We start from the raw sequence: 25,782 nt of genomic DNA, 5'->3' as shown, positions 1-25,782 counted from the left end.
CAATAAGGTGAAACTATTGTAAATACTCACAATATATAAGCATTCACTTTCGATTACGTTTCAACGGAAGAAATAATAAAAACGTTAACACAAATGGCGAATTATATTATATACGTATTCACTTACACAGGAAAGAAGCCAGCCTATTTTTAGATATATTTCATAATAATTTAATGAAACGTACTTCTCTTTCCGTTTTTACTTATAGTATTATTTCTTATCATAGAAATAAAGAACCTTTCCAGGACAGATATAAAATTAGGAAGTCTGAAAAAAAATTCTTTATTTCTTTGAAAGAAACATAATGCACTTTTCAGGATATACAACTACATATTATATCTTGAGATAATATGTATCTACGAAAATAGCGTAATAAATTAAAATAACAATCCCCTAACAAAACAAAATAAAATCACCTGGTCACTTCTAGTATCGTAATTCAATATCAAGATAAAATATTTATGAGACATATAAAAGGAAATAAACTAAACAGATTTTTACGAAAGTATTTTTCCAAGATCAAAGCATTATGCCAACTGTTTACAAATTCTAAATATAAATTCATCAAAACCAAATCAAACATTAATTTCCATTCATGGATTAATTCAATATTTGTGCTTATAATAAAGTAAGATTTCCCTTTGTTTATACTACGTTCCACATTCATTTTCTACCATGAAAATTTAATCTATGTTCAGTCAGTATTTGCTTACTTCATAAAAAATAATAGGTTTAATTCGATATTCTATTTTTCATGATTAATGCAAGTCATCTCTATATAAAAGGAGAAGCAATGAACACTCGCAGTGCATTTTCTTCATTACCTTTATTTACAGCCATGGATTGGTCAACACAGCTCTGCTTAGCTTTTATTATGATGATCTATAGCTGCCCTTTTATTCACAGCAGAGGTATTCAGAATAATCCATTTGCAAATCATGATACCGCAACAGCTTTTGTACATTCTTTTGTTAGATATGTGTCATCATCAGAAGCATTTGGTAATCAAGGCAATGAAGACTTCGAGGAGATTCTAGAAACACTGCTAACAGCTATGCAACAGTCAACTTACAACAAAAAAGAATCATCAGCTAGAATAAAAACTATGACAATGGCATTTGCATCATCTATCGCCGAACTCATAGTTGTAGAAGATAGTCAAGAAGACGAATTAGATAAAAAGACGAAGATTATAACCGACGCATTAGAATTCGCGTTTTACGAAGTAATGGGAAAAGTTAACATACATTTCATTGAAGAAATCAAAATTCTTGTTAAACTTTTTGCAGAAGAACAGATACAAGATATAGAGAATAGGCAAAGCGGACACAACTACGGAGGCTACGAAGGAGAGGACACAATCGTCACCAAACAACAAAGGGACAACTTGAAAGATCAAGCTCTCTCCACTGCAGATATAGACCATATGAAGACACGATATCAACCGCAATATTCCGGTCTTAGGCAAAGCAACGCCTTACCGCAATATGGGCCGAAGGATGGCGCAAATGGTATAGGTGGAAAACAATCACCAGACTCGCAAACTCGATCGCCTGTTTCTCCCACTTATGAAGCAAAGAAAAGTGTCCCTCTTGCAGCTCTTGACTTGTCTTCGCAGCTCCATCCGGATACGGAATCAGTAGGACCGAGTGATGGACCACAAAGTGGATCTCCTTGGCCGCCTACAGGACCTGGGGCTCCAGAAAATTTACTACCCAGTATATTATTCGATGAACCTTACGCAAGCCCCTCGGAAGGAAAGCCAACGGACAGCGGTGAAGGAGGCAAGCAACCTGATGGTGAATCCTCTTCTCCTGGGTACGGCAGTGACAGTGAATCCCCTGACAAAGAGACACTGCCATTATTGCTTGTGGATATTGATATATCTTCACTTTTACCTTCAAGTGCAAATCGAGCGGGCCCTTCAGATGACAGTCTGGAAGGACCGGAGGGTCCTACCGGCCCTGATAATGCATCGAAATCGAAACCTGTCTCCGATGCACCAAGTGGTGATTTGCCGGATTCAGCGACCATACAATCACTGTACGATCTTCTGTCGAAATTGCCGATACCATTGTCGGACCAATCGGTTCCTAGTGACCAAAACAAGGGACCTTCGGATCAGGATGCCGAGACACCTGAAAGCGGCACGGGTCCAGATGGCAAAGGGCCGTATGGAGGGCAAGGCTCAGAATCTCCTGAAGCTGGAGATGGTACTGAAATTTCAAGCAAGGAACCTGCGTTGGCCGCAATAATAAATAGCCTGCTCGATGATATACCCTCAGGGGATCAACCGCAATATCCCGGTCCGTGGCAAAGCGACTCCTCACCGCAATATGGGCCGAAGGATGGCGCAAATGGTATAGGTGGAAAACAATCACCAGACTCGCAAACTGGATCGCCTGTTTCTCCCACTTATGAAGCAAAGAAAAGTGTCCCTCTTGCAGCTCTTGACTTGACTTCGCAGCTCCATCCGGATACGGAATCAGCAGGACCGAGTGATGGACCACAAAGTGGATCTCCTTGGTCGAATACAGGACCTGGAGCTCCAGAAAATTTACTACCCAGTATATTATTCGATGAACCATACGCAAGCCCCTCGGAAGGAAAGCCATCGGACAGCAGTGAAGGAGGCAAGCAACCTGATGGTGAACACTCTTCTCCTGGGTACGGCAGTCATAGTGAATCCCCTGACAAAGAGACATTGCCATTATTGCTTGTGGATATTGATATACCTTCACTTTTACCTTCAAGTGAAAATGGAGCGGGCCCTTCAGATGACAGTCTGGGAGGACCGGAGGGTCCTACCGGCCCTGATAATGCATCGAAATCGAAACCTGTCTCCGATGCACCAAGTGGTGATTTGCTGGATTCAACGGCCATACAATCACTGTACGATCTTCTGTCGAAATTGCCGATACCATTGTCGGACCAATCGGTTCCTAGTGACCAAAACAAGAGACCTTCGGATCAGGATGCCGAGACACCTGAAAGCGGCACGGGTCCAGATGGCAAAGGGCCGTATGGAGGGCAAGGCTCAGAATCTCCTGAAGCTGGAGATGGTAGTGAAATTTCAAGCAAGGAACCTGCGTTGGCCGCAATAATAAATAGCCTGCTCGATGATATACCCTCAGGGGATCAACCGCAATATCCCGGTCCGTGGCAAAGCGACTCCTCACCGCAATATGGGCCGAAGGATGGCGCAAATGGTATAGGTGGAAAACAATCACCAGACTCGCAAACTGGATCGCCTGTTTCTCCCAGTTATGAAGCAAAGAAAAGCGTCCCTCTTGCAGCTCTTGACTTGTCTTCGCAGCTCCATCCGGATACGGAATCAGCAGGACCGAGTGATGGACCACAAAGTGGATCTCCTTGGTGGAATACAGGATCTGGGGCTCCAGAAAATTTATTACCCAGTATATTATTCGATGAACCATACGCAAGCCCCTCGGAAGGAAAGCCATCGGACAGCAGTGAAGGAGGCAAGCAACCTGATGGTGAATACTCTTCTCCTGGGTACGGCAGTGATAGTGAATCCCCTGACAAAGAGACATTGCCATTATTGCTTGTGGATATTGATATATCTTCACATTTACCTTCAAGTGCAAATGGAGCGAGCCCTTCAGATGACAGTCTGGAAGGACCAGAGGGTCCTACCGGCCCTGATAATGCATCGAAATCGAAACCTGTCTCCGATGCACCAAGTGGTGATTTGCCGGATTCAGCGACCATACAATCACTGTACGATCTTCTGTCGAAATTCCCGATACCATTGTCGGACCAATCGGTTCCTACTGACCAAAACAAGGGACCTTCGGATCAGGATGCCGAGACACCTGAAAGCGTCACGGGTCCTAATGGCAAAGGGCCGTATGGAGGGCAAGGCTCAGAATCTCCTGAAGCTGGAGATGGTAGTGAATTTTCAAGCAAGGAACCTGCGTTGGCCGCAATAATAAATAGCCTGCTCGATGATATACCCTCAGAGGATCAACCGCAATATCCCGGTGCGTGGCAAAGCGACTCCTCACCGCAATATGGGCCGAAGGATGGCGCAAATGGTATAGGTGGAAAACAATCACCAGACTCGCAAACTGGATCGCCTGTTTCTCCCACTTATGAAGCAAAGAAAAGTGTCCCTCTTGCAGCTCTTGACTTGACTTCGCAGCTCCATCCGGATACGGAATCAGCAGGACCGAGTGATGGACCACAAAGTGGATCTCCTTGGTCGAATACAGGACCTGGAGCTCCAGAAAATTTACTACCCAGTATATTATTCGATGAACCATACGCAAGCCCCTCGGAAGGAAAGCCAACGGACAGCGGTGAAGGAGGCAAGCAACCTGATGGTGAATCCTCTTCTCCTGGGTACGGCAGTGATAGTGAATCCCCTGAAAAAGAGACACTGCCATTATTGCTTGTGGATATTGATATATCTTCACTTTTACCTTCAAGTGCAAATCGAGCGGGCCCTTCAGATGACAGTCTGGAAGGACCGGAGGGTCCTACCGGCCCTGATAATGCATCGAAATCGAAACCTGTCTCCGATGCACCAAGTGGTGATTTGCCGGATTCAGCGACCATACAATCACTGTACGATCTTCTGTCGAAATTGCCAATACCATTGTCGGACCAATCGGTTCCTAGTGACCAAAACAAGGGACCTTCGGATCAGGATGCCGAGACACCTGAAAGCGGCACGGGTCCAGATGGCAAAGTGCCGTATGGAGGGCAAGGCTCAGAATCTCCTGAAGCTGGAGATGGTACTGAAATTTCAAGCAAGGAACCTGCGTTGGCCGCAATAATAAATAGCCTGCTCGATGATATACCCTCAGGGGCTCAACCGCAATATCCCGGTGCGTGGCAAAGCGACTCCTCACCGCAATATGGGCCGAAGGATGGCGCAAATGGTATAGGTGGAAAACAATCACCAGACTCGCAAACTGGATCGCCTGTTTCTCCCACTTATGAAGCAAAGAAAAGTGTCCCTCTTGCAGCTCTTGACTTGACTTCGCAGCTCCATCCGGATACGGAATCAGCAGGACCGAGTGATGGACCACAAAGTGGATCTCCTTGGTCGAATACAGGACCTGGAGCTCCAGAAAATTTACTACCCAGTATATTATTCGATGAACCATACGCAAGCCCCTCGGAAGGAAAGCCATCGGACAGCAGTGAAGGAGGCAAGCAACCTGATGGTGAATACTCTTCTCCTGGGTACGGCAGTGATAGTGAATCCCCTGACAAAGAGACATTGCCATTATTGCTTGTGGATATTGATATATCTTCACTTTTACCTTCAAGTGAAAATGGAGCGGGCCCTTCAGATGACAGTCTGGGAGGACCGGAGGGTCCTACCGGCCCTGATAATGCATCGAAATCGAAACCTGTCTCCGATGCACCAAGTGGTGATTTGGCGGATTCAACGGCCATACAATCACTGTACGATCTTCTGTCGAAATTGCCGATACCATTGTCGGACCAATCGGTTCCTAGTGACCAAAACAAGGGACCTTCGGATCAGGATGCCGAGACACCTGAAAGCGGCACGGGTCCAGATAGCAAAGGGCCGTATGGAGGGCAAGGCTCAGAATCTCCTGAAACTGGAGATGGTAGTGAAATTTCAAGCAAGGAACCTGCGTTGGCCGCAATAATAAAGAGCCTGCTCGATGATATACACTCAGGGGATCAACCGCAATATCCCGGTCCGTGGCAAAGCGACTCCTCACCGCAATATGGGCCGAAGGATGGCGCAAATGGTATAGGTGGAAAACAATCACCAGACTCGCAAACTGGATCGCCTGTTTCTCCCAGTTATGAAGCAAAGAAAAGCGTCCCTCTTGCAGCTCTTGACTTGTCTTCGCAGCTCCATCCGGATACGGAATCAGCAGGACCGAGTGATGGACCACAAAGTGGATCTCCTTGGTCGAATACAGGACCTGGGGCTCCAGAAAATTTATTACCCAGTATATTATTAGATGAACCATACGCAAGCCCCTCGGAAGGAAAGCCATCGGACAGCAGTGAAGGAGGCAAGCAACCTGATGGTGAATCCTCTTCTCCTGGGTACGGCAGTGATAGTGAATCCCCTGACAAAGAGACACTGCCATTATTGCTTGTGGATATTGATATATCTTCACTTTTACCTTCAAGTTCAAATGGAGCGGGCCCTTCAGATGACAGTCTGGAAGGACCGGAGGGTCCTACCGGCCCTGATAATGCATCGAAATCGAAACCTGTCTCCGATGCACCAAGTGGTGATTTGCCGGATTCAGCGACCATACAATCACTGTACGATCTTCTGTCGAAATTGCCGATACCATTGTCGGACCAATCGGTTCCTAGTGACCAAAACAAGGGACCTTCGGATCAGGATGCCGAGACACCTGAAAGCGGAACGGGTCCAGATGGCAAAGGGCCGTATGGAGGGCAAGGCTCAGAATCTCCTGAAGCTGGAGATGGTAGTGAAATTTCAAGCAAGGAACCTGCGTTGGCCGCAATAATAAATAGCCTGCTCGATGATATACCCTCAGGGGATCAACCGCAATATCCCGGTCCGTGGCAAAGCGACTCCTCACCGCAATATGGGCCGAAGGATGGCGCAAATGGTATAGGTGGAAAACAATCACCAGACTCGCAAACTGGATCGCCTGTTTCTCCCAGTTATGAAGCAAAGAAAAGCGTCCCTCTTGCAGCTCTTGACTTGTCTTCGCAGCTCCATCCGGATACGGAATCAGCAGGACCGAGTGATGGACCACAAAGTGGATCTCCTTGGTGGAATACAGGATCTGGGGCTCCAGAAAATTTATTACCCAGTATATTATTCGATGAACCATACGCAAGCCCCTCGGAAGGAAAGCCATCGGACAGCAGTGAAGGAGGCAAGCAACCTGATGGTGAATACTCTTCTCCTGGGTACGGCAGTGATAGTGAATCCCCTGACAAAGAGACATTGCCATTATTGCTTGTGGATATTGATATATCTTCACATTTACCTTCAAGTGCAAATGGAGCGAGCCCTTCAGATGACAGTCTGGAAGGACCAGAGGGTCCTACCGGCCCTGATAATGCATCGAAATCGAAACCTGTCTCCGATGCACCAAGTGGTGATTTGCCGGATTCAGCGACCATACAATCACTGTACGATCTTCTGTCGAAATTCCCGATACCATTGTCGGACCAATCGGTTCCTACTGACCAAAACAAGGGACCTTCGGATCAGGATGCCGAGACACCTGAAAGCGTCACGGGTCCTAATGGCAAAGGGCCGTATGGAGGGCAAGGCTCAGAATCTCCTGAAGCTGGAGATGGTAGTGAATTTTCAAGCAAGGAACCTGCGTTGGCCGCAATAATAAATAGCCTGCTCGATGATATACCCTCAGAGGATCAACCGCAATATCCCGGTGCGTGGCAAAGCGACTCCTCACCGCAATATGGGCCGAAGGATGGCGCAAATGGTATAGGTGGAAAACAATCACCAGACTCGCAAACTGGATCGCCTGTTTCTCCCACTTATGAAGCAAAGAAAAGTGTCCCTCTTGCAGCTCTTGACTTGACTTCGCAGCTCCATCCGGATACGGAATCAGCAGGACCGAGTGATGGACCACAAAGTGGATCTCCTTGGTCGAATACAGGACCTGGAGCTCCAGAAAATTTACTACCCAGTATATTATTCGATGAACCATACGCAAGCCCCTCGGAAGGAAAGCCAACGGACAGCGGTGAAGGAGGCAAGCAACCTGATGGTGAATCCTCTTCTCCTGGGTACGGCAGTGATAGTGAATCCCCTGAAAAAGAGACACTGCCATTATTGCTTGTGGATATTGATATATCTTCACTTTTACCTTCAAGTGCAAATCGAGCGGGCCCTTCAGATGACAGTCTGGAAGGACCGGAGGGTCCTACCGGCCCTGATAATGCATCGAAATCGAAACCTGTCTCCGATGCACCAAGTGGTGATTTGCCGGATTCAGCGACCATACAATCACTGTACGATCTTCTGTCGAAATTGCCAATACCATTGTCGGACCAATCGGTTCCTAGTGACCAAAACAAGGGACCTTCGGATCAGGATGCCGAGACACCTGAAAGCGGCACGGGTCCAGATGGCAAAGTGCCGTATGGAGGGCAAGGCTCAGAATCTCCTGAAGCTGGAGATGGTACTGAAATTTCAAGCAAGGAACCTGCGTTGGCCGCAATAATAAATAGCCTGCTCGATGATATACCCTCAGGGGCTCAACCGCAATATCCCGGTGCGTGGCAAAGCGACTCCTCACCGCAATATGGGCCGAAGGATGGCGCAAATGGTATAGGTGGAAAACAATCACCAGACTCGCAAACTGGATCGCCTGTTTCTCCCACTTATGAAGCAAAGAAAAGTGTCCCTCTTGCAGCTCTTGACTTGACTTCGCAGCTCCATCCGGATACGGAATCAGCAGGACCGAGTGATGGACCACAAAGTGGATCTCCTTGGTCGAATACAGGACCTGGAGCTCCAGAAAATTTACTACCCAGTATATTATTCGATGAACCATACGCAAGCCCCTCGGAAGGAAAGCCATCGGACAGCAGTGAAGGAGGCAAGCAACCTGATGGTGAATACTCTTCTCCTGGGTACGGCAGTGATAGTGAATCCCCTGACAAAGAGACATTGCCATTATTGCTTGTGGATATTGATATATCTTCACTTTTACCTTCAAGTGAAAATGGAGCGGGCCCTTCAGATGACAGTCTGGGAGGACCGGAGGGTCCTACCGGCCCTGATAATGCATCGAAATCGAAACCTGTCTCCGATGCACCAAGTGGTGATTTGGCGGATTCAACGGCCATACAATCACTGTACGATCTTCTGTCGAAATTGCCGATACCATTGTCGGACCAATCGGTTCCTAGTGACCAAAACAAGGGACCTTCGGATCAGGATGCCGAGACACCTGAAAGCGGCACGGGTCCAGATAGCAAAGGGCCGTATGGAGGGCAAGGCTCAGAATCTCCTGAAACTGGAGATGGTAGTGAAATTTCAAGCAAGGAACCTGCGTTGGCCGCAATAATAAAGAGCCTGCTCGATGATATACACTCAGGGGATCAACCGCAATATCCCGGTCCGTGGCAAAGCGACTCCTCACCGCAATATGGGCCGAAGGATGGCGCAAATGGTATAGGTGGAAAACAATCACCAGACTCGCAAACTGGATCGCCTGTTTCTCCCAGTTATGAAGCAAAGAAAAGCGTCCCTCTTGCAGCTCTTGACTTGTCTTCGCAGCTCCATCCGGATACGGAATCAGCAGGACCGAGTGATGGACCACAAAGTGGATCTCCTTGGTCGAATACAGGACCTGGGGCTCCAGAAAATTTATTACCCAGTATATTATTAGATGAACCATACGCAAGCCCCTCGGAAGGAAAGCCATCGGACAGCAGTGAAGGAGGCAAGCAACCTGATGGTGAATCCTCTTCTCCTGGGTACGGCAGTGATAGTGAATCCCCTGACAAAGAGACATTGCCATTATTGCTTGTGGATATTGATATATCTTCACTTTTACCTTCAAGTGAAAATGGAGCGGGCCCTTCAGATGACAGTCTGGGAGGACCGGAGGGTCCTACCGGCCCTGATAATGCATCGAAATCGAAACCTGTCTCCGATGCACCAAGTGGTGATTTGGCGGATTCAACGGCCATACAATCACTGTACGATCTTCTGTCGAAATTGCCGATACCATTGTCGGACCAATCGGTTCCTAGTGACCAAAACAAGGGACCTTCGGATCAGGATGCCGAGACACCTGAAAGCGGCACGGGTCCAGATAGCAAAGGGCCGTATGGAGGGCAAGGCTCAGAATCTCCTGAAACTGGAGATCGTAGTGAAATTTCAAGCAAGGAACCTGCGTTGGCCGCAATAATAAAGAGCCTGCTCGATGATATACACTCAGGGGATCAACCGCAATATCCCGGTCCGTGGCAAAGCGACTCCTCACCGCAATATGGGCCGAAGGATGGCGCAAATGGTATAGGTGGAAAACAATCACCAGACTCGCAAACTGGATCGCCTGTTTCTCCCAGTTATGAAGCAAAGAAAAGCGTCCCTCTTGCAGCTCTTGACTTGTCTTCGCAGCTCCATCCGGATACGGAATCAGCAGGACCGAGTGATGGACCACAAAGTGGATCTCCTTGGTCGAATACAGGACCTGGGGCTCCAGAAAATTTATTACCCAGTATATTATTAGATGAACCATACGCAAGCCCCTCGGAAGGAAAGCCATCGGACAGCAGTGAAGGAGGCAAGCAACCTGATGGTGAATCCTCTTCTCCTGGGTACGGCAGTGATAGTGAATCCCCTGACAAAGAGACACTGCCATTATTGCTTGTGGATATTGATATATCTTCACTTTTACCTTCAAGTGCAAATGGAGCGGGCCCTTCAGATGACAGTCTGGAAGGACCGGAGGGTCCTACCGGCCCTGATAATGCATCGAAATCGAAACCTGTCTCCGATGCACCAAGTGGTGATTTGCCGGATTCAGCGACCATACAATCACTGTACGATCTTCTGTCGAAATTGCCGATACCATTGTCGGACCAATCGGTTCCTAGTGACCAAAACAAGGGACCTTCGGATCAGGATGCCGAGACACCTGAAAGCGGAACGGGTCCAGATGGCAAAGGGCCGTATGGAGGGCAAGGCTCAGAATCTCCTGAAGCTGGAGATGGTACTGAAATTTCAAGCAAGGAACCTGCGTTGGCCGCAATAATAAATAGCCTGCTCGATGATATACCCTCAGGGGCTCAACCGCAGTATCCCGGTGCGTGGCAAAGCGACTCCTCACCGCAATATGGGCCGAAGGATGGCGCAAATGGTATAGGTGGAAAACAATCACCAGACTCGCAAACTGGATCGCCTGTTTCTCCCACTTATGAAGCAAAGAAAAGTGTCCCTCTTGCAGCTCTTGACTTGACTTCGCAGCTCCATCCGGATACGGAATCAGCAGGACCGAGTGATGGACCACAAAGTGGATCTCCTTGGTCGAATACAGGACCTGGATCTCCAGAAAATTTACTACCCAGTATATTATTCGATGAACCATACGCAAGCCCCTCGGAAGGAAAGCCATCGGACAGCAGTGAAGGAGGCAAGCAACCTGATGGTGAATACTCTTCTCCTGGGTACGGCAGTGATAGTGAATCCCCTGACAAAGAGACATTGCCATTATTGCTTGTGGATATTGATATATCTTCGCTTTTACCTTTAAGTGAAAATGGAGCGGGCCCTTCAGATGACAGTCTGGGAGGACCGGAGGGTCCTACCGGCCCTGAAAATGCATCGAAATCGAAACCTGTCTCCGATGCACCAAGTGGTGATTTGCCGGATTCAACGGCCATACAATCACTGTACGATCTTCTGTCGAAATTGCCGATACCATTGTCGGACCAATCGGTTCCTAGTGACCAAAATAAGGGACCTTCGGATCAGGATGCCGAGACACCTGAAAGCGTCACGGGTCCTAATGGCAAAGGGCCGTATGGAGGGCAAGGCTCAGAATCTCCTGAAGCTGGAGATGGTAGTGAATTTTCAAGCAAGGAACCTGCGTTGGCCGCAATAATAAATAGCCTGCTCGATGATATACCCTCAGAGGATCAACCGCAATATCCCGGTGCGTGGCAAAGCGACTCCTCACCGCAATATGGGCCGAAGGATGGCGCAAATGGTATAGGTGGAAAACAATCACCAGACTCGCAAACTGAATCGCCTGTTTCTCCCACTTATGAAGCAAAGAAAAGTGTCCCTCTTGCAGCTCTTGACTTGACTTCGCAGCTCCATCCGGATACGGAATCAGCAGGACCGAGTGATGGACCACAAAGTGGATCTCCTTGGTCGAATACAGGACCTGGAGCTCCAGAAAATTTACTACCCAGTATATTATTCGATGAACCATACGCAAGCCCCTCGGAAGGAATGCCAACGGACAGCAGTGAAGGAGGCAAGCAACCTGATGGTGAATACTCTTCTCCTGGGTACGGCAGTGATAGTGAATCCCCTGACAAAGAGACATTGCCATTATTGCTTGTGGATATTGATATATCTTCACTTTTACCTTCAAGTGAAAATGGAGCGGGCCCTTCAGATGACAGTCTGGGAAGACCGGAGGGTCCTACCGGCCCTGATAATGCATCGAAATCGAAACCTGTCTCCGATGCACCAAGTGGTGATTTGCCGGATTCAACGGCCATACAATCACTGTACGATCTTCTGTCGAAATTGCAGATACCATTGTCGGACCAATCGGTTCCTAGTGACCAAAACAAGGGAGCTTCGGATCAGGATGCCGAGACACCTGAAAGCGGCACGGGTCCAGATGGCAAAGGGCCGTATGGAGGGCAAGGCTCAGAATCTCCTGAAACTGGAGATGGTAGTGAAATTTCAAGCAAGGAACCTGCGTTGGCCGCAATAATAAATAGCCTGCTCGATGATATACCCTCAGGGGATCAACCGCAATATCCCGGTCCGTGGCAAAGCGACTCCTCTCCGCAATATGGGCCGAAGGATGGCGCAAATGGTATAGGTGGAAAACAATCACCAGACTCGCAAACTGGATCGCCTGTTTCTCCCACTTATGAAGCAAAGAAAAGTGTCCCCCTTGCAGCTCTTGACTTGACTTCGCAGCTCCATCCGGATACGGAATCAGCAGGACCGAGTGATGGACCACAAAGTGGATCTCCTTGGTCGAATACAGGACCTGGATCTCCAGAAAATTTACTACCCAGTATATTATTCGATGAACCATACGCAAGCCCCTCGGAAGGAAAGCCATCGGACAGCAGTGAAGGAGGCAAGCAACCTGATGGTGAATACTCTTCTCCTGGGTACGGCAGTGATAATGAATCCCCTAACAAAGAGACATTGCCATTATTGCTTGTGGATATTGATATATCTTCACTTTTACCTTCAAGTGAAAATGGAGCGGGCCCTTCAGATGACAGTCTGGGAGGACCGGAGGGTCCTACCGGCCCTGATAATGCATCGAAATCGAAACCTGTCTCCGATGCACCAAGTGGTGATTTGCCGGATTCAACGGCCATACAATCACTGTACGATCTTCTGTCGAAATTGCCGATACCAATGTCGGACCAATCGGTTCCTAGTGACCAAAACAAGGGACCTTCGGATCAGGATGCCGAGACACCCGAAAGCGGCACGGGTCCAGATGGCAAAGGGCCGTATGGAGGGCAAGGCTCAGAATCTCCTGAAGCTGGAGATGGTAGTGAAATTTCAAGCAAGGAACCTGCGTTGGCCGCAATAATAAATAACCTGCTCGATGATACACCCTCAGGGGATCAACCGCAATATCCTGGTCCGTGGCAAAGTGACTCCTCACCGCAATATGGGCCGAAGGATGGCGCAAATGGTATAGGTGGAAAACAATCACCAGACTCGCAAACTGGATCGCCTGTTTCTCCCAGTTATGAAGCAAAGAAAAGTGTCCCTCTTGCAGCTCTTGACTTGTCTTCGCAGCTCTATCCGGATACGGAATCACCAGGACCGAGTGATGGACCACAAATTGGATCTCCTTGGTCGAATACAGGACCTGGGGCTCCAGAAAATTTATTACCCAGTATATTATTAGATGAACCATACGCAAGCCCCTCGGAAGGAAAGCCATCGGACAGCAGTGAAGGAGGCAAGCAACCTGATGGTAAATCCTCTTCTCCTGGGTACGGCAGTGATAGTGAATCCCCTGACAAAGAGACATTGCCATTATTGCTTGTGGATATTGATATATCTTCACTTTTACCTTCAAGTGCAAATGGAGCGGGCCCTTCAGATGACAGTCTGGAAGGACCGGAGGGTCCTACCGGCCCTGACAATGCATCGAAATCGAAACCTGTCTCCGATGCACCAAGTGGTGATTTGCCGGATTCAGCGACCATACAATCACTGTACGATCTTCTATCGAAATTGCCGATACCATTGTCGGACCAATCGGTTCCTAGTGACCAAAACAAGGGACCTTCGGATCAGGATGCCAAGACACCTGAAAGCGGCACAGGTCCACATGGCAAAGGGCCGTATGGAGGGCAAGGCTCAGAATCTCCTGAAGCTGGAGATGGTAGTGAAATTTCAAGCAAGGAACCTGCGTTGGCCGCAATAATAAATAGCCTGCTCGATGATATACCTTCACGGGATCAACCGCAATATCCCGGTCCGTGGCAAAGCGAATCCTCACCGCAATATGGGCCGAAGGATGGCGCAAATGGTATAGGTGGAAAACAATCACCAGACTCGCAAACTGGATCGCCTGTTTCTCCCAGTTATGAAGCAAAGAAAAGTGTCCCTCTTGCAGCTCTTGACTTGTCTTCGCAGCTCTATCCGGATACGGAATCACCAGGACCGAGTGATGGACCACAAAGTGGATCTCCTTGGTCGAATACAGGACCTGAGGCTCCAGAAAAATTACTACCCAGTATATTATTCGATGAACCATACGCAAGCCCCTCGGAAGGAAAGCCATCGGACAGCGGTGAAGGAAGCAAGCAACCTGATGGTGAATCCTCTTCTCCTGCGTACGGCAGTGTTAGTGAATCCCCTGACAAAGAGACATTGCCATTATTGCTTGTGGATATTGATATATCTTCACTTTTACCTTCAAGTGCAAATGGAGCGGGCCCTTCAGATGACAGTCTGGAAGGACCGGAGGGTCCTACCGGCCCTGATAATGCATCGAAATCGAAACCTGTCTCCGATACACCAAGTGGTGATTTGCCGGCTTCAGCGACCATACAATCACTGTACGATCTTCTGTCGAAATTGCAGATACCATTGTCGGACCAATCGGTTCCTAGTGGCCAAAACAAGGGACCTTCGGATCAGGATGCCGAGACACCTGAAAGCGGCACGGGTCCACATGGCAAAGGGCCGTATGGAGGACAAGGCTCAGAATCTCCTGAAGCTGGAGATGGTAGTGAAATTTCAAGCAAGGAACCTGCGTTGGCCGCAATAATAAATAGCCTGCTCGATGATATACCCTCAGGGGATCAACCACAATATCCCGGTCCGTGGCAAAGCGACTCCTCACCGCAATATGGGCCGAAGGATGGCGCAAATGGTATAGGTGGAAAACAATCACCAGACTCGCAAACTGGATTGCCTGTTTCTCCCAGTTATGAAGCAAAGAAAAGTGTCCCTCTTGCAGCTCTTGACTTGTCTTCGCAGCTCCATCCGGATACGGAATCGGCAGGACCGAGTGATGGACCGCAAAGTGGATCTCCTTGGTCGAATACAGGACCTGGGGCTTCAGAAAATTTACTACCCAGTATATTATTCGATGAACCATACGCAAGCCCCTCGGAAGGAAAGCCATCGGACAGCGGTGAAGGAGGCAAGCAACCTGATGGTGAATCCTCTTCTCCTGCGTACGGCAGTGATAGTGAATCCCCTGACAAAGAGACATTGCCATTATTGCTTGTGGATATTGATATATCTTCACTTTTACCTTCAAGTGCAAATGGAGCGGGCCCTTCAGATGACAGTCTGGGAGGACCGGAGGGTCGTACCGGCCCTGATAATGCATCGAAATCGAAACCTGTCTCCGATGCGCCACGTGGTGATTTGCCGGTTTCAGCGACCATACAATCACTGTACGATCTTCTGTCGAAATTGCCGAAACCGTTATCGGACCAATCGGTTCCTAGTGACAAAAACAAGGGACCTTCGAATGAGGATGCCGAGAAACCTGAAAGCGGCACGGGTCCAGATGGCAAAGGGCCGTATGGAGGGCAAGGCTCAGAATCTCCTGAAGCTGGAGATGGTACTGAAATTTTAAGCAAGGAACCTGCGTTGGCCGCAATAATAAATAACCTTCTCGATGATATACCCTCAGAGGATCAGCCGCAATATCCCGGTCCGGGGCAAAGCGACTCCTCACCGCAATATGGGCCGAAGGTCGGCGCAGATGGTATAGGTGGAAAACAATCACCAGACTCGCAAATTGGATCGCCTGTTTCTCCCAGTTATGAAGCAAAGAAAAGTGTCCCTCTTGCAGCTCTTGACTTGTCTTCGCAGCTCCATCCGGATACGGAATCAGCAGGACCGAGTGATGGACCACAAAGTGGATCTCCTTGGTCGAATACAGGACCTGGAGCTCCAGAATATTTACTACCCAGTATATTATTCGATGAACCATACGCAAGCCCCTCGGAAGGAAAGCCATCGGACAGCGGTGAAGGAGTCAAGCAACCTGATGGTGAATCCTCTTCTCCTGGGTACGGCAGTGATAGTGCATCCTCTGATAAAGACACATCGCCATTATTGGATTTTGATATATCTTCACTTTTATCTTCAAGTGCAAATGGAGCGGGCCCTTCAGATGACAGTCTGGGAGGACCGGAGGGTCCTACCGGCCGTGATAATGCATCGAAATCGAAACCTGTCTCCGATGCACCAAGTGGTGATTTGCCGGATTCAGCTACCATACAATCACTGTACGATCTTCTGTCGAAATTGCCGATACCATTGCCAGACCAATCTGTTCCTAGTAACCAAAACAAGGGGCTTCCCGTTCAAGACGCCGGGACATCAGAAAGCGGATCGATTCCGGAAGATAATGGGCCGTTCGGAAGGCCAGACGACACATATCCTGAATTAATTTCAAAATATGCGCAAGCGTCTTTAATGTCTAAAATATCAAAATCTCGAATATCTGCGCTAATGAAAATTATTAATTTGTCGGTCGATTCAAAAGAATTTTATTTCAATGTTGAGTTGTTTTTCGGCGGTGTCAAAAATTTGTATGATGAGTTACTTCTTGAAAATGACAACGAAACTTCCTGCCACAATTCAATTATTATCCTCCTCGAATCTATAGTATCTTTAATCCAATATATAAAATACTCATCTATAGTTATATCTCCTCCTATTCCGATTAACTCTGAAATTTTGCTTTTTGAGCCGCTGCATAACTTGCTTTGGCAGTAAATGTTTTTATTTTTGTTATTGATTTTTTGATATTCATCATAATTTAAGTTTTCGTAAAACCGAGTAAGGAATTTTCTTGAAATGTATGTTTCCTTTTTTGCCTTTAATTTTGGAATAAAGTATTCTGTTTTACTTTAAACTTGAACTTTATTTTATGTAATGTGGTCTTAGAGCGGACATATATAAGGTCATTTTGGGCTATAAATATATGCATTTTTTATTTTGTATGAAGTATACTTTATTATGTTATATAATCTAGCTTTTTGTTTCACAGAACAAGCACATCCGGGAATTTAAAGTTTAGGAACAATGTTTTCAATATATCAACATATTACTACACAATGTGTGACTGGTTTCTATGTATAGTGCAGATCTTTAAACTAGAACTGAAAACAATAATAATGAACAGAAGAAATAAATAATTCATTTTTAAGTACAGGAAACACGTTTAGAAAAATGTGAAAAGCTAGTGATGAATAAAAATTCTCAGAAGTGGAAAAAATAACCTTTAATTAAAGAGGTTAGTGGAAGGTTCTAACTCACAGCATTTCTCTTTCCAGCTAAATGGTCCGTCGTTCTGACTATTTAGCTTACTGTAACGATCCTGGGAAGAAATGTAATGACACAAGTAGAAATCACTGCAGCGGTAATTTATATTCAATAAATGGGTGTCATATCGTCCTTGTTCTAGCTGTCTTTGAAAATTTGTTAGCTGCATTTTACTGAATACTCTTTCACAATCAACTGTTTTATGGTAGAAGTTGTTATTTGTTGAAAAAGTTAATTTTACATGTGTTTGATAATGAGATACTTTTAGAACTTCTTGTTGTTTATGAAGTAAAGAGCATTTATGACAATTAAGGAGAATTTTGTAAAGTAGAGAATTTGATTTCGTAGAAAATATAAGTTATTTAGATTCCTGTTGCTTACGGGGTTCCATACAGGTGAACCACATGAATGAATACACTGGTCAGATGATTGCTTTCTAAAATTGCAATTTTTTTTTTTTTTTTTTTTTTTTTTTTTTGCTTAATGAGGATTTGAAATTTCGGTACTTATTTGTTATAGCGGCCTTCGAGACTGAGTCGCCAGTCAACACAGGTATTTGGTGGTCGTGTGCTTAATGCATGATATAATTAAAGAAAATAGTAGACAATCTCCTATAACAAAAGAATATATTAAGTACTAAATTACAAAATTTAAATTACATTGCAGAGATCAACACAGACCTCGGAACACATTTCATCCTACCGTCGCGTACAGTTGTTTTGGGAGAAGTCTGAGTGAGTAATGACGTCGCTTTGCTGCTCCGATTAAGAACTGGATTTTACACGTGGCGCCATCTCATGAATAGAAGTTGAAGTATCTGTCGGAACGCCACAGATATATCGGCGATGTCTGACTTCGTATTCTTACACCTCGCCTCGTGATCGTATATTAGCACCGCATTGCATTTTTGCTATCGCCGCGTGTTCTTATATTATTCATTTTAGATGAGGTTTTCGAATTCGCATTATTTATTTTAAAATATAATGGTTGATTCTTTTTTGCGAATATGACGTTAACAATTTTTAATTTATCAAGTAATGACGTGGAAAATATTATTATCATTTTAAGGGCACAGCCCCCAATCCTCTTAGCCGGCACAAGCCGGCCGTATGATCAAAACGTGGGACTGACCAGAAAAAAACAAATATAAGAAAAAACCTATAAAGTCCAAAATTTGAGTCTCAGTGTGCCGAATTCTAATTCTATCTTTATTCGTATTTGTAATCGTCATTATTGTCACTATAAAATCTTTCAAATTCGAATAGTTCCTTTTAAAATCGTCCTTAAAATTCTTTCTATATTTCTCTCTTGCACTCCGGGTAAGCGTACATTCATCGACGAAGTGCCTGGCGTCCCCAAACTTATCACATATTAAGCATTTATGATTGTTATATGGATAGAACCGATCAAAATAAGCCGGGAAACGCCCATGATTAGTCAGTACCTAATTTATATCAACATTATTTATAGTATTCATCTTCTTGTTTAACTTTATATTTTTCATTAACTCTTTTTTTCTTATTAGACGACTCTCAGCAAAAAATCCATTCTGTATAAATCTAGTTTTCTGTTTCAGCAATGGTAATTTTTTTAAAATCTTTTATATCAAAATTATCGGTCCCATCCTCAAGTACCGCTATTTTAGCAAGGGTGTCCACCATTTCATTTCCGACAATTCCACTGTGTGCTTTTACCCAGTGTAATTTAACAATATGTTTTCTTTCAGCCTTATTAAACAAGTCTTTTATTTCATTAATTAGTCGATTTTTATGATCTAGTTGGGAGAATGTCTCTAGCGCAGATAGGGCATCAGTATAAATATTTATAAAACATCGAACTGTTAATTTTTTATTAATCCAATTCAAATCCTCTGTCAGTGCGTATAGTACCGACAAACCGAATTTATTGGTTTAAGTTTTAGTCTCGCATTGTCTATCTCCACTCCCATGTAAATAAATTACCGCAGTGCTACCCACTTCCCCATCAATTCCGGAACCATCTGTAAAAACATCTATTTCGCCACCAGAAGGAAAAATCAAGATCATAAAATAATCCAAATCGTGTCATTGGGTGAATAATATCCTTATTCTCTTCTCGAAAGGCCTTACTCGAGAGTACATTTTGTCTAATTTCAATATCTATACTAATTTTTTAGCTAATAGAAAATTTTGTAACACAATTTATATAAAATCGAGAGGGGCGGAACTTCCTCAAGGACGCAGGCAACTTCAGTCTAAACGGTTCAGAAAGCTCTTGTAATGGCAAGCATCCATTACATCCATCCAAGCAAGGTGGATAATATATCATTGTTTAAAGAAAGACGTCTTTTACATGACAAACAAGTGTGCGAAAACGATCAGAACATGAAACTTTATGTTAAGAACGAAACCAACGGGAGGTGCAGTGTTAAAAACTGCAAAAAGAAGAAGGGCATTCGTGTTGGTAATTGGTTCAGCGGTTCCAGAATATCACTGTTATTAGATTTATATATTTTTGAGCAGAGGAGTTGACGTCCATGAAATGGTGTAATAAACAGCTGCAGTTATCTGTAACAATTATATGCGGTAAAATAATAAGAATCCTTAAAATTATTCTTAGGAAACGACATATGAGTATTATTGTTATTATTATATAATGAATTGTTTACTTTTACATTCGCGCTTCACGAGCTTGGCGAAATTATAGCTGAGATCTTGGCGCAAATCTAAAATCACCAAATATGATTCGGGCTGCTATAACAAAGAAATACCAAAATTTCTACCAATATATGGTTTCAGAGAACCGAGGATGCTGTAAACAATGTTGAGGATTGTATTGATGTGAGCAATTATGATCTCTTTAAATAAACACTCATCGGTATGTCGTTCAGATTCCAAATAAGTTCTTTCAGATTATGACATGGGATACTAATTCAGTCAGTTACTGGCTATTCGTTCACGTCCAAAAACTTAACACGAGAAAACTCGGATTTATTTCCTTTGTGTAATGGGAATTTATGCTGTCGAAAAAAAAAAGAATAGCGGCAACCACGTTGCGAGCGTACTTGTGTCGGCGTGCTTTTAGAAAGATGGCATGTCGCACATTTCTGCTGCATCCAGGTCGTCTTGTTTATAGACTTCAATATCTGAAAGTTACATTTAATATTTAATGGTTAACACATTTTCTTAGCTCAGCCGAAAATCTGCCATTTTGATTGTTTCACAGTTGCGGAGAAATCAGTTAATTTCTATTTCCTGATACATTATAAGGTATTTCTACCGCCTTCTTAGCCTGCCTTCGTGGTGTGGTGGTCTACACGCTGGGCGCGTATTCCAGAGGTCCGTGGTTCGATTCCCGGCGAAGGCAATGCTCATTTTACATCTTTCCTGCTTCCAAAATATCTAATGTCTCTACAGTATCCTTGTTCGCGCGCCACTACATTAGACATTAGGTATGTATTAGAGACATTAGGTAGGTATTTTGAAAGCAGAAGTGATGAAAAATGAGCAACGCCTTCGCCGGGAATCGAACCACGGACCTCTGGAATACGCGTCCAGCGGGCAGACCACCACACCAAGAAGGCACGATAAGAAGGCGGGAGGAATACCTTATAACATGATGTTATTGAATTTTATTTACTGATTCATTGAGAGTCTGGTGATTCAATAAGGTTCCTGTAGTTGTAGCTCTTTCACAACTCCCTTGAAGGAGACGCATTTTTTCTTCTTGTAGCGTTTTACAGTTTGAAATGGTGTAATAAACAGCTGCAGTTGTCTGTAACAATTACATGCGGTAAAATAATAAGGATCCTTAAAAATATTCTTAGGAAACGACATATGAGTATTATTGTTATTATTATATAATGAATTGTTTACTTTTACATTCGCGCTTCACGAGCTTGGCGAAATTATAAGTTCTGCTCAAACAACAGGCTTTAACTGCTATGGGCACATATATGCGTCAGCAAAAACCATGATTATACCTATGGGCACATATATGCGTCAGCAAAAACCATGATTATACCTATGGGCGCATAGGGGGTCAAAGGGTTAAATGTCGCAATCACCCCTAAGTTCATTTTTTGGATCGACGACATTGTATTTGGTGGAAGAAATGTTATTCTTATATTTTCATTTCATTATAGAGGCCAATCAGATGATCTGGGATTCTAAGAACAACAAAGTTTTAAAAATCTATTCCAGTTTCTCTTCAGTGTGAGTGTGCTTCTGTCAAACGGCAAATATAGTTGGTGGAACTATCTTGAAGTAACGCTTTTGTGACCAATACTTTCTTATTTGTGCGCCACAACATAGGGAGGTTATTTTTTATGTAATTTTTAACTTGAATAATCAGTTCTTTTACGATTTGAATCTGTACTGTTACTTCTCTCTTTCCGTTTTCCCCCAGAATGCAGACCAAACAGCGGCCGAGCGGTAAAGTCGCTGAACACTGGTAGTTCGGTCCGAGGTTCGAATCCCGCGAACGGGCTGGCTGCATGGGCGTTTTTGTGGTTTTCCCCATGTGTAACGCGTATACGAGCCAGTTTCCGTTAGAAAGTTCTCCACGAAGGCATCCATCCCCTTAGGCAGGTAGCTCTAGTGTGCTTTGTCATAATTAAATAAACCAAAACCAAACCCCCCAGAATGCAAATTATTTCCCGAGTACTTAAATTAGGTTTTGAGACTGTTAAGACAGAGCGTGTACTGCCACTCGTCGCCACGTTACTAGGTTCGCTGCTTTAGGTAAATGTTTTGTGCCTTGCATTATAATCGTCCATAGTTAAAATTCACGCCGGGGAAGTTAGGAGCCAACTTCGAGGTAAATTGTTCTGCGTAGCCTTTTGCTGTTATTCTGTTTAAATTTAAGCTTTACATCTGACTTACCAAATTTTAGTTTCCAGATATAAATGCTGGCGGAATTGTAAGCACCAGGAATGCCTTCTGTTCATCTATTTTAGTTTTAAATAAAGATTCTTTTACACCCTTCTGATGTCTCTGTGGTACTTTTAGACTTAGCAATAAGTCGCTTAATGTCTACATAGAATTTAACAGGGGATGAAAGCCAAGAGAATGAAACTTAGCAAAAACTGTACTATATTCTCCATTGTATACAAGCTTTAGCTTTATTTTTAAATCTCCTGCTACATTCTCACCTAATAACAGCGTAATATAGTATTTTGAACTTTTATGTTCAGGGCACGCATATTCATCAGCTGCTCCGAAAGCTCGTAAGAGCAATTTTTTCCATAATAAACAAATTTCATCAATGTTGAATATTTGTTCCTCTTTGTACACTCATTTGTTTTTTGACCTCAATTAATTCCCTCGAATGTCTTGAAGCAAACTGTTTAACTGGACCAGCAGATTCACCAACAATACACTCACTGAGAACACCAGTTAATTGTTTTGGAGGAAAAAATATCTACGTATTCCTATAAAAATTATCTCTACGTCCCCCACCGACGTTTTCTGTGTCATTAGTCGTATTCAAATAATGGTAAAAATCTAATTCTATGATTTTTCATTTACTCGGTGAAAATCCTTTTTGATTCCAGATTTATCTATTTTATTATTCCGTATGGTTAATAGCCTATTTATGTTTTCTATACGAGCACTTCGTTTCTATACATTCTGTTTGATAAATAAGAATTCTTAAACATGCTTTGCAATTTTTATTAATCTTTTTTTTTTTTTTTTTGTTTGTTTGTTTGTTTGTTTCTTGGATAAGTTTTCGAACTGATGTGCGTCCATTCCTTTCCCACAAAATTAATTTCGCTTCTTGAAGTCGCATCTCGTTCGCAAAGCATTCAAACAAATAATTCAAACAAATAAATTAAATCACATTACTGCGTGTGTGAACGTTAGAATATGTGCAACAAAGCTTCCGTATAAATTGGGACAAATGCATAAATGAGTTAGCGGGTAATCTATGCATAAATCTAATAAACACATATGCATCTGGAAAACATCGCGAATACTAACAAGAAGGGTAATGCAGTTCTTGGAGGATGCAAATTTATAATGTCTTTATATAAACCTTTCTTCTTAACTAAACCATGGAGCAAGAGTTAAATTCGAATGATTATGTTAGGTTATTCGAATATGGCAAAAATATTAGGGCTATCTGCCTAAAAGAATGAGTGCCTTCTTGGAGGACTTTCTAAGGGAAACTGACTTGCATTCGTGTTACACAAGATGAAAACCTCGAAAACAAATCGTACAATCCGACCATTCGACTGGTATGGATTCGGAATCGTACTTAAGGAACCACTCGGCCACTGGTGGGTCTCAAACTGAATGACACAGAGGAAACATAGGTTGTTATTATATGGCAAAGCATATGTGGGCTGTCATAATAAGGGGAGGAAAGCCTTTGTGTAGGATTTTTATATGGGAAACTGGCCACGGAAAGTTACCAAACTTACCACTACTTAAACCACAGAAAACACCCCTACATCCAGGGCATTCGTCTGGGTTCGAGTCAGGGTCAGTCTCCCAGCAGGTCTTAACCGCTCGAACGCTGAAAGGAAGGATTGTAAATGAAAGCGGTCTGCTTATGGAGGTAGTCATCATGAGATGGTTACGTATAGAATACAGAGAGAGAGCTATAGAAACAGATCTAGAAATGTTCAACAATATTTAAAGAAGTTACCCCGTAAGAGATGATGTAGGTCAGAATTGAAGAGATTTCCTTCCAACAAAACTCAGTCGTGGTACGTTTACCATTTTTATATAATCATAATTTGTAGAATAAATATAATGACACTGTCTGAACACTGTTATGACGCAGTCTAAACGTTATTGTGCAATTGCGAGTCTGCATTTACATACTGACTTCATTATAGTTAGTGCTAGAACAAAGGTGATACTGTAGACGGCATTACAGAAGCATCATGTGACAGATATTAGTTTTGAAATAACTCACTTCAGAAATATTTATTATAAGTATTTTACAATTTCAAAAGCATTTGGGGGATATCTTAAGCTGTTGAAAGATATCCCGGCAAATATTTTTGCAGACCGTTCAGGATCTGAAAAGTGCACTTTCAGAAGAATGATGTCCATTTCCATAAGATTCGATCAACAGTTTGGTAAATTCTATGAAATCAAGATATGAGCTTTGCATTTCTATCACAAATGACCATATACCATACAAAAAGGAAGGTGTTTTTTGCAGAAAAGTAGGAGATTGTTTTTTCTATCATTTTTAAAACTTCCACAAATTTAACTTCAAATTCAGTACTTTTAAATTAATTAATTGGCAGGCATGATAATTTATGTTAAATAATGCTTTTGTATAAATTGGCTTCTATCATTTTTCAATAAGTAATAGTTAAGATTTGTTTCTGTAAGTATCCTTTAATTTTGACCACAAGTGTCATAAAATGTGTACTTACAAAAGGATATTGCTGTCATTTAAACATCGATTTCTAAATACTATATACTTACGAGTGTTTTAATGGTGTTTACTTCAAGGCACAAAAGTCCAAATATATATTTTTGCCTCCTCATTTCTTTTAAAGTCATTGCCTTAACAATAATCTCACATCCAAAATATTCAAACAGAATACATAAGGCCACAAAATACATAAAGTACAAAACATTTAGTTATAAGAAAGTTAAAATTTTTCTGGTGTTTATTGGTAAACTCGCTTTCTAATGACGCTCCCTGAACAATGAACTGTGGCAAAGTTGTCTCAGGAACAGCAACTACTTCAGGTAATTGGACATTTGGTCTTCCATCTGTTTGATTTGTTTACCTGTTTAATTGTTAATAATTCACTTCATTTTTATGTTACTGCAGTAGATTATTGATAAATTAAATGTGTTGACATCTTTCATTTCATCTAAGTTTCAAAGTAAGTATTTTGCTTAATAACTTCTGTTACGCATAGGAATCTTTGGAGTCCTTGTGTGGGTTTAATATGCACCCTTGAAAATAATAACTTGTAAATGTCTATAATTATAGGTTTTAATAACAATTTCAGCTACTTTCAAAATAGATAAAAATAGATCATGTAAATCGATATGCAACCAAAATTGAAAATGGAGATATGAAGAAAGAGATTCTTCGTACATGAAACCGTACGCCTAGAACGAAATAAAATATTTATAGTAGCTTTGTACGCTTACTATTATTTTTAATTAAACAGTTATTTATAATTTAAGCCTTTAATTTCTTTTTCTCTTTCCGTTTCCGTTTTGCATTAACCAGTATAATTTCAGCCTTTACTATTACTTTTTTCCGTTTCCTCACCAGAATGCAAATCGCTTAGAGAGTATTTAAATCGA

At 43.5% G+C, this 25,782-nt stretch overlaps 1 protein-coding gene across 1 annotated transcript; it reads left to right on the top strand.

Moving 5' to 3' along the window:
- Positions 1-814: 814 nt before the first annotated feature.
- Positions 815-22,476, top strand: LOC146993462 (uncharacterized). Its single transcript, XM_085807403.1, has one exon. It carries the CDS (start codon positions 839-841, stop codon positions 16,961-16,963), a length of 16,125 nt encoding a protein of 5,374 aa, XP_085663529.1. The 5' UTR covers positions 815-838; the 3' UTR covers positions 16,964-22,476.
- The last annotated feature ends 3,306 nt before the right edge of the window (positions 22,477-25,782 follow it).

This window comes from Stegodyphus dumicola, chromosome X1 (assembly GCF_044657685.1).
Source record: "Stegodyphus dumicola isolate Sdum_Otavi_A_Nest chromosome X1, ASM4465768v1".
Lineage (NCBI taxonomy): Eukaryota > Metazoa > Arthropoda > Arachnida > Araneae > Eresidae > Stegodyphus > Stegodyphus dumicola.
Note: the sequence above shows the minus strand (reverse complement) of the source record. Positions and strands in the feature narration are given on the sequence as shown.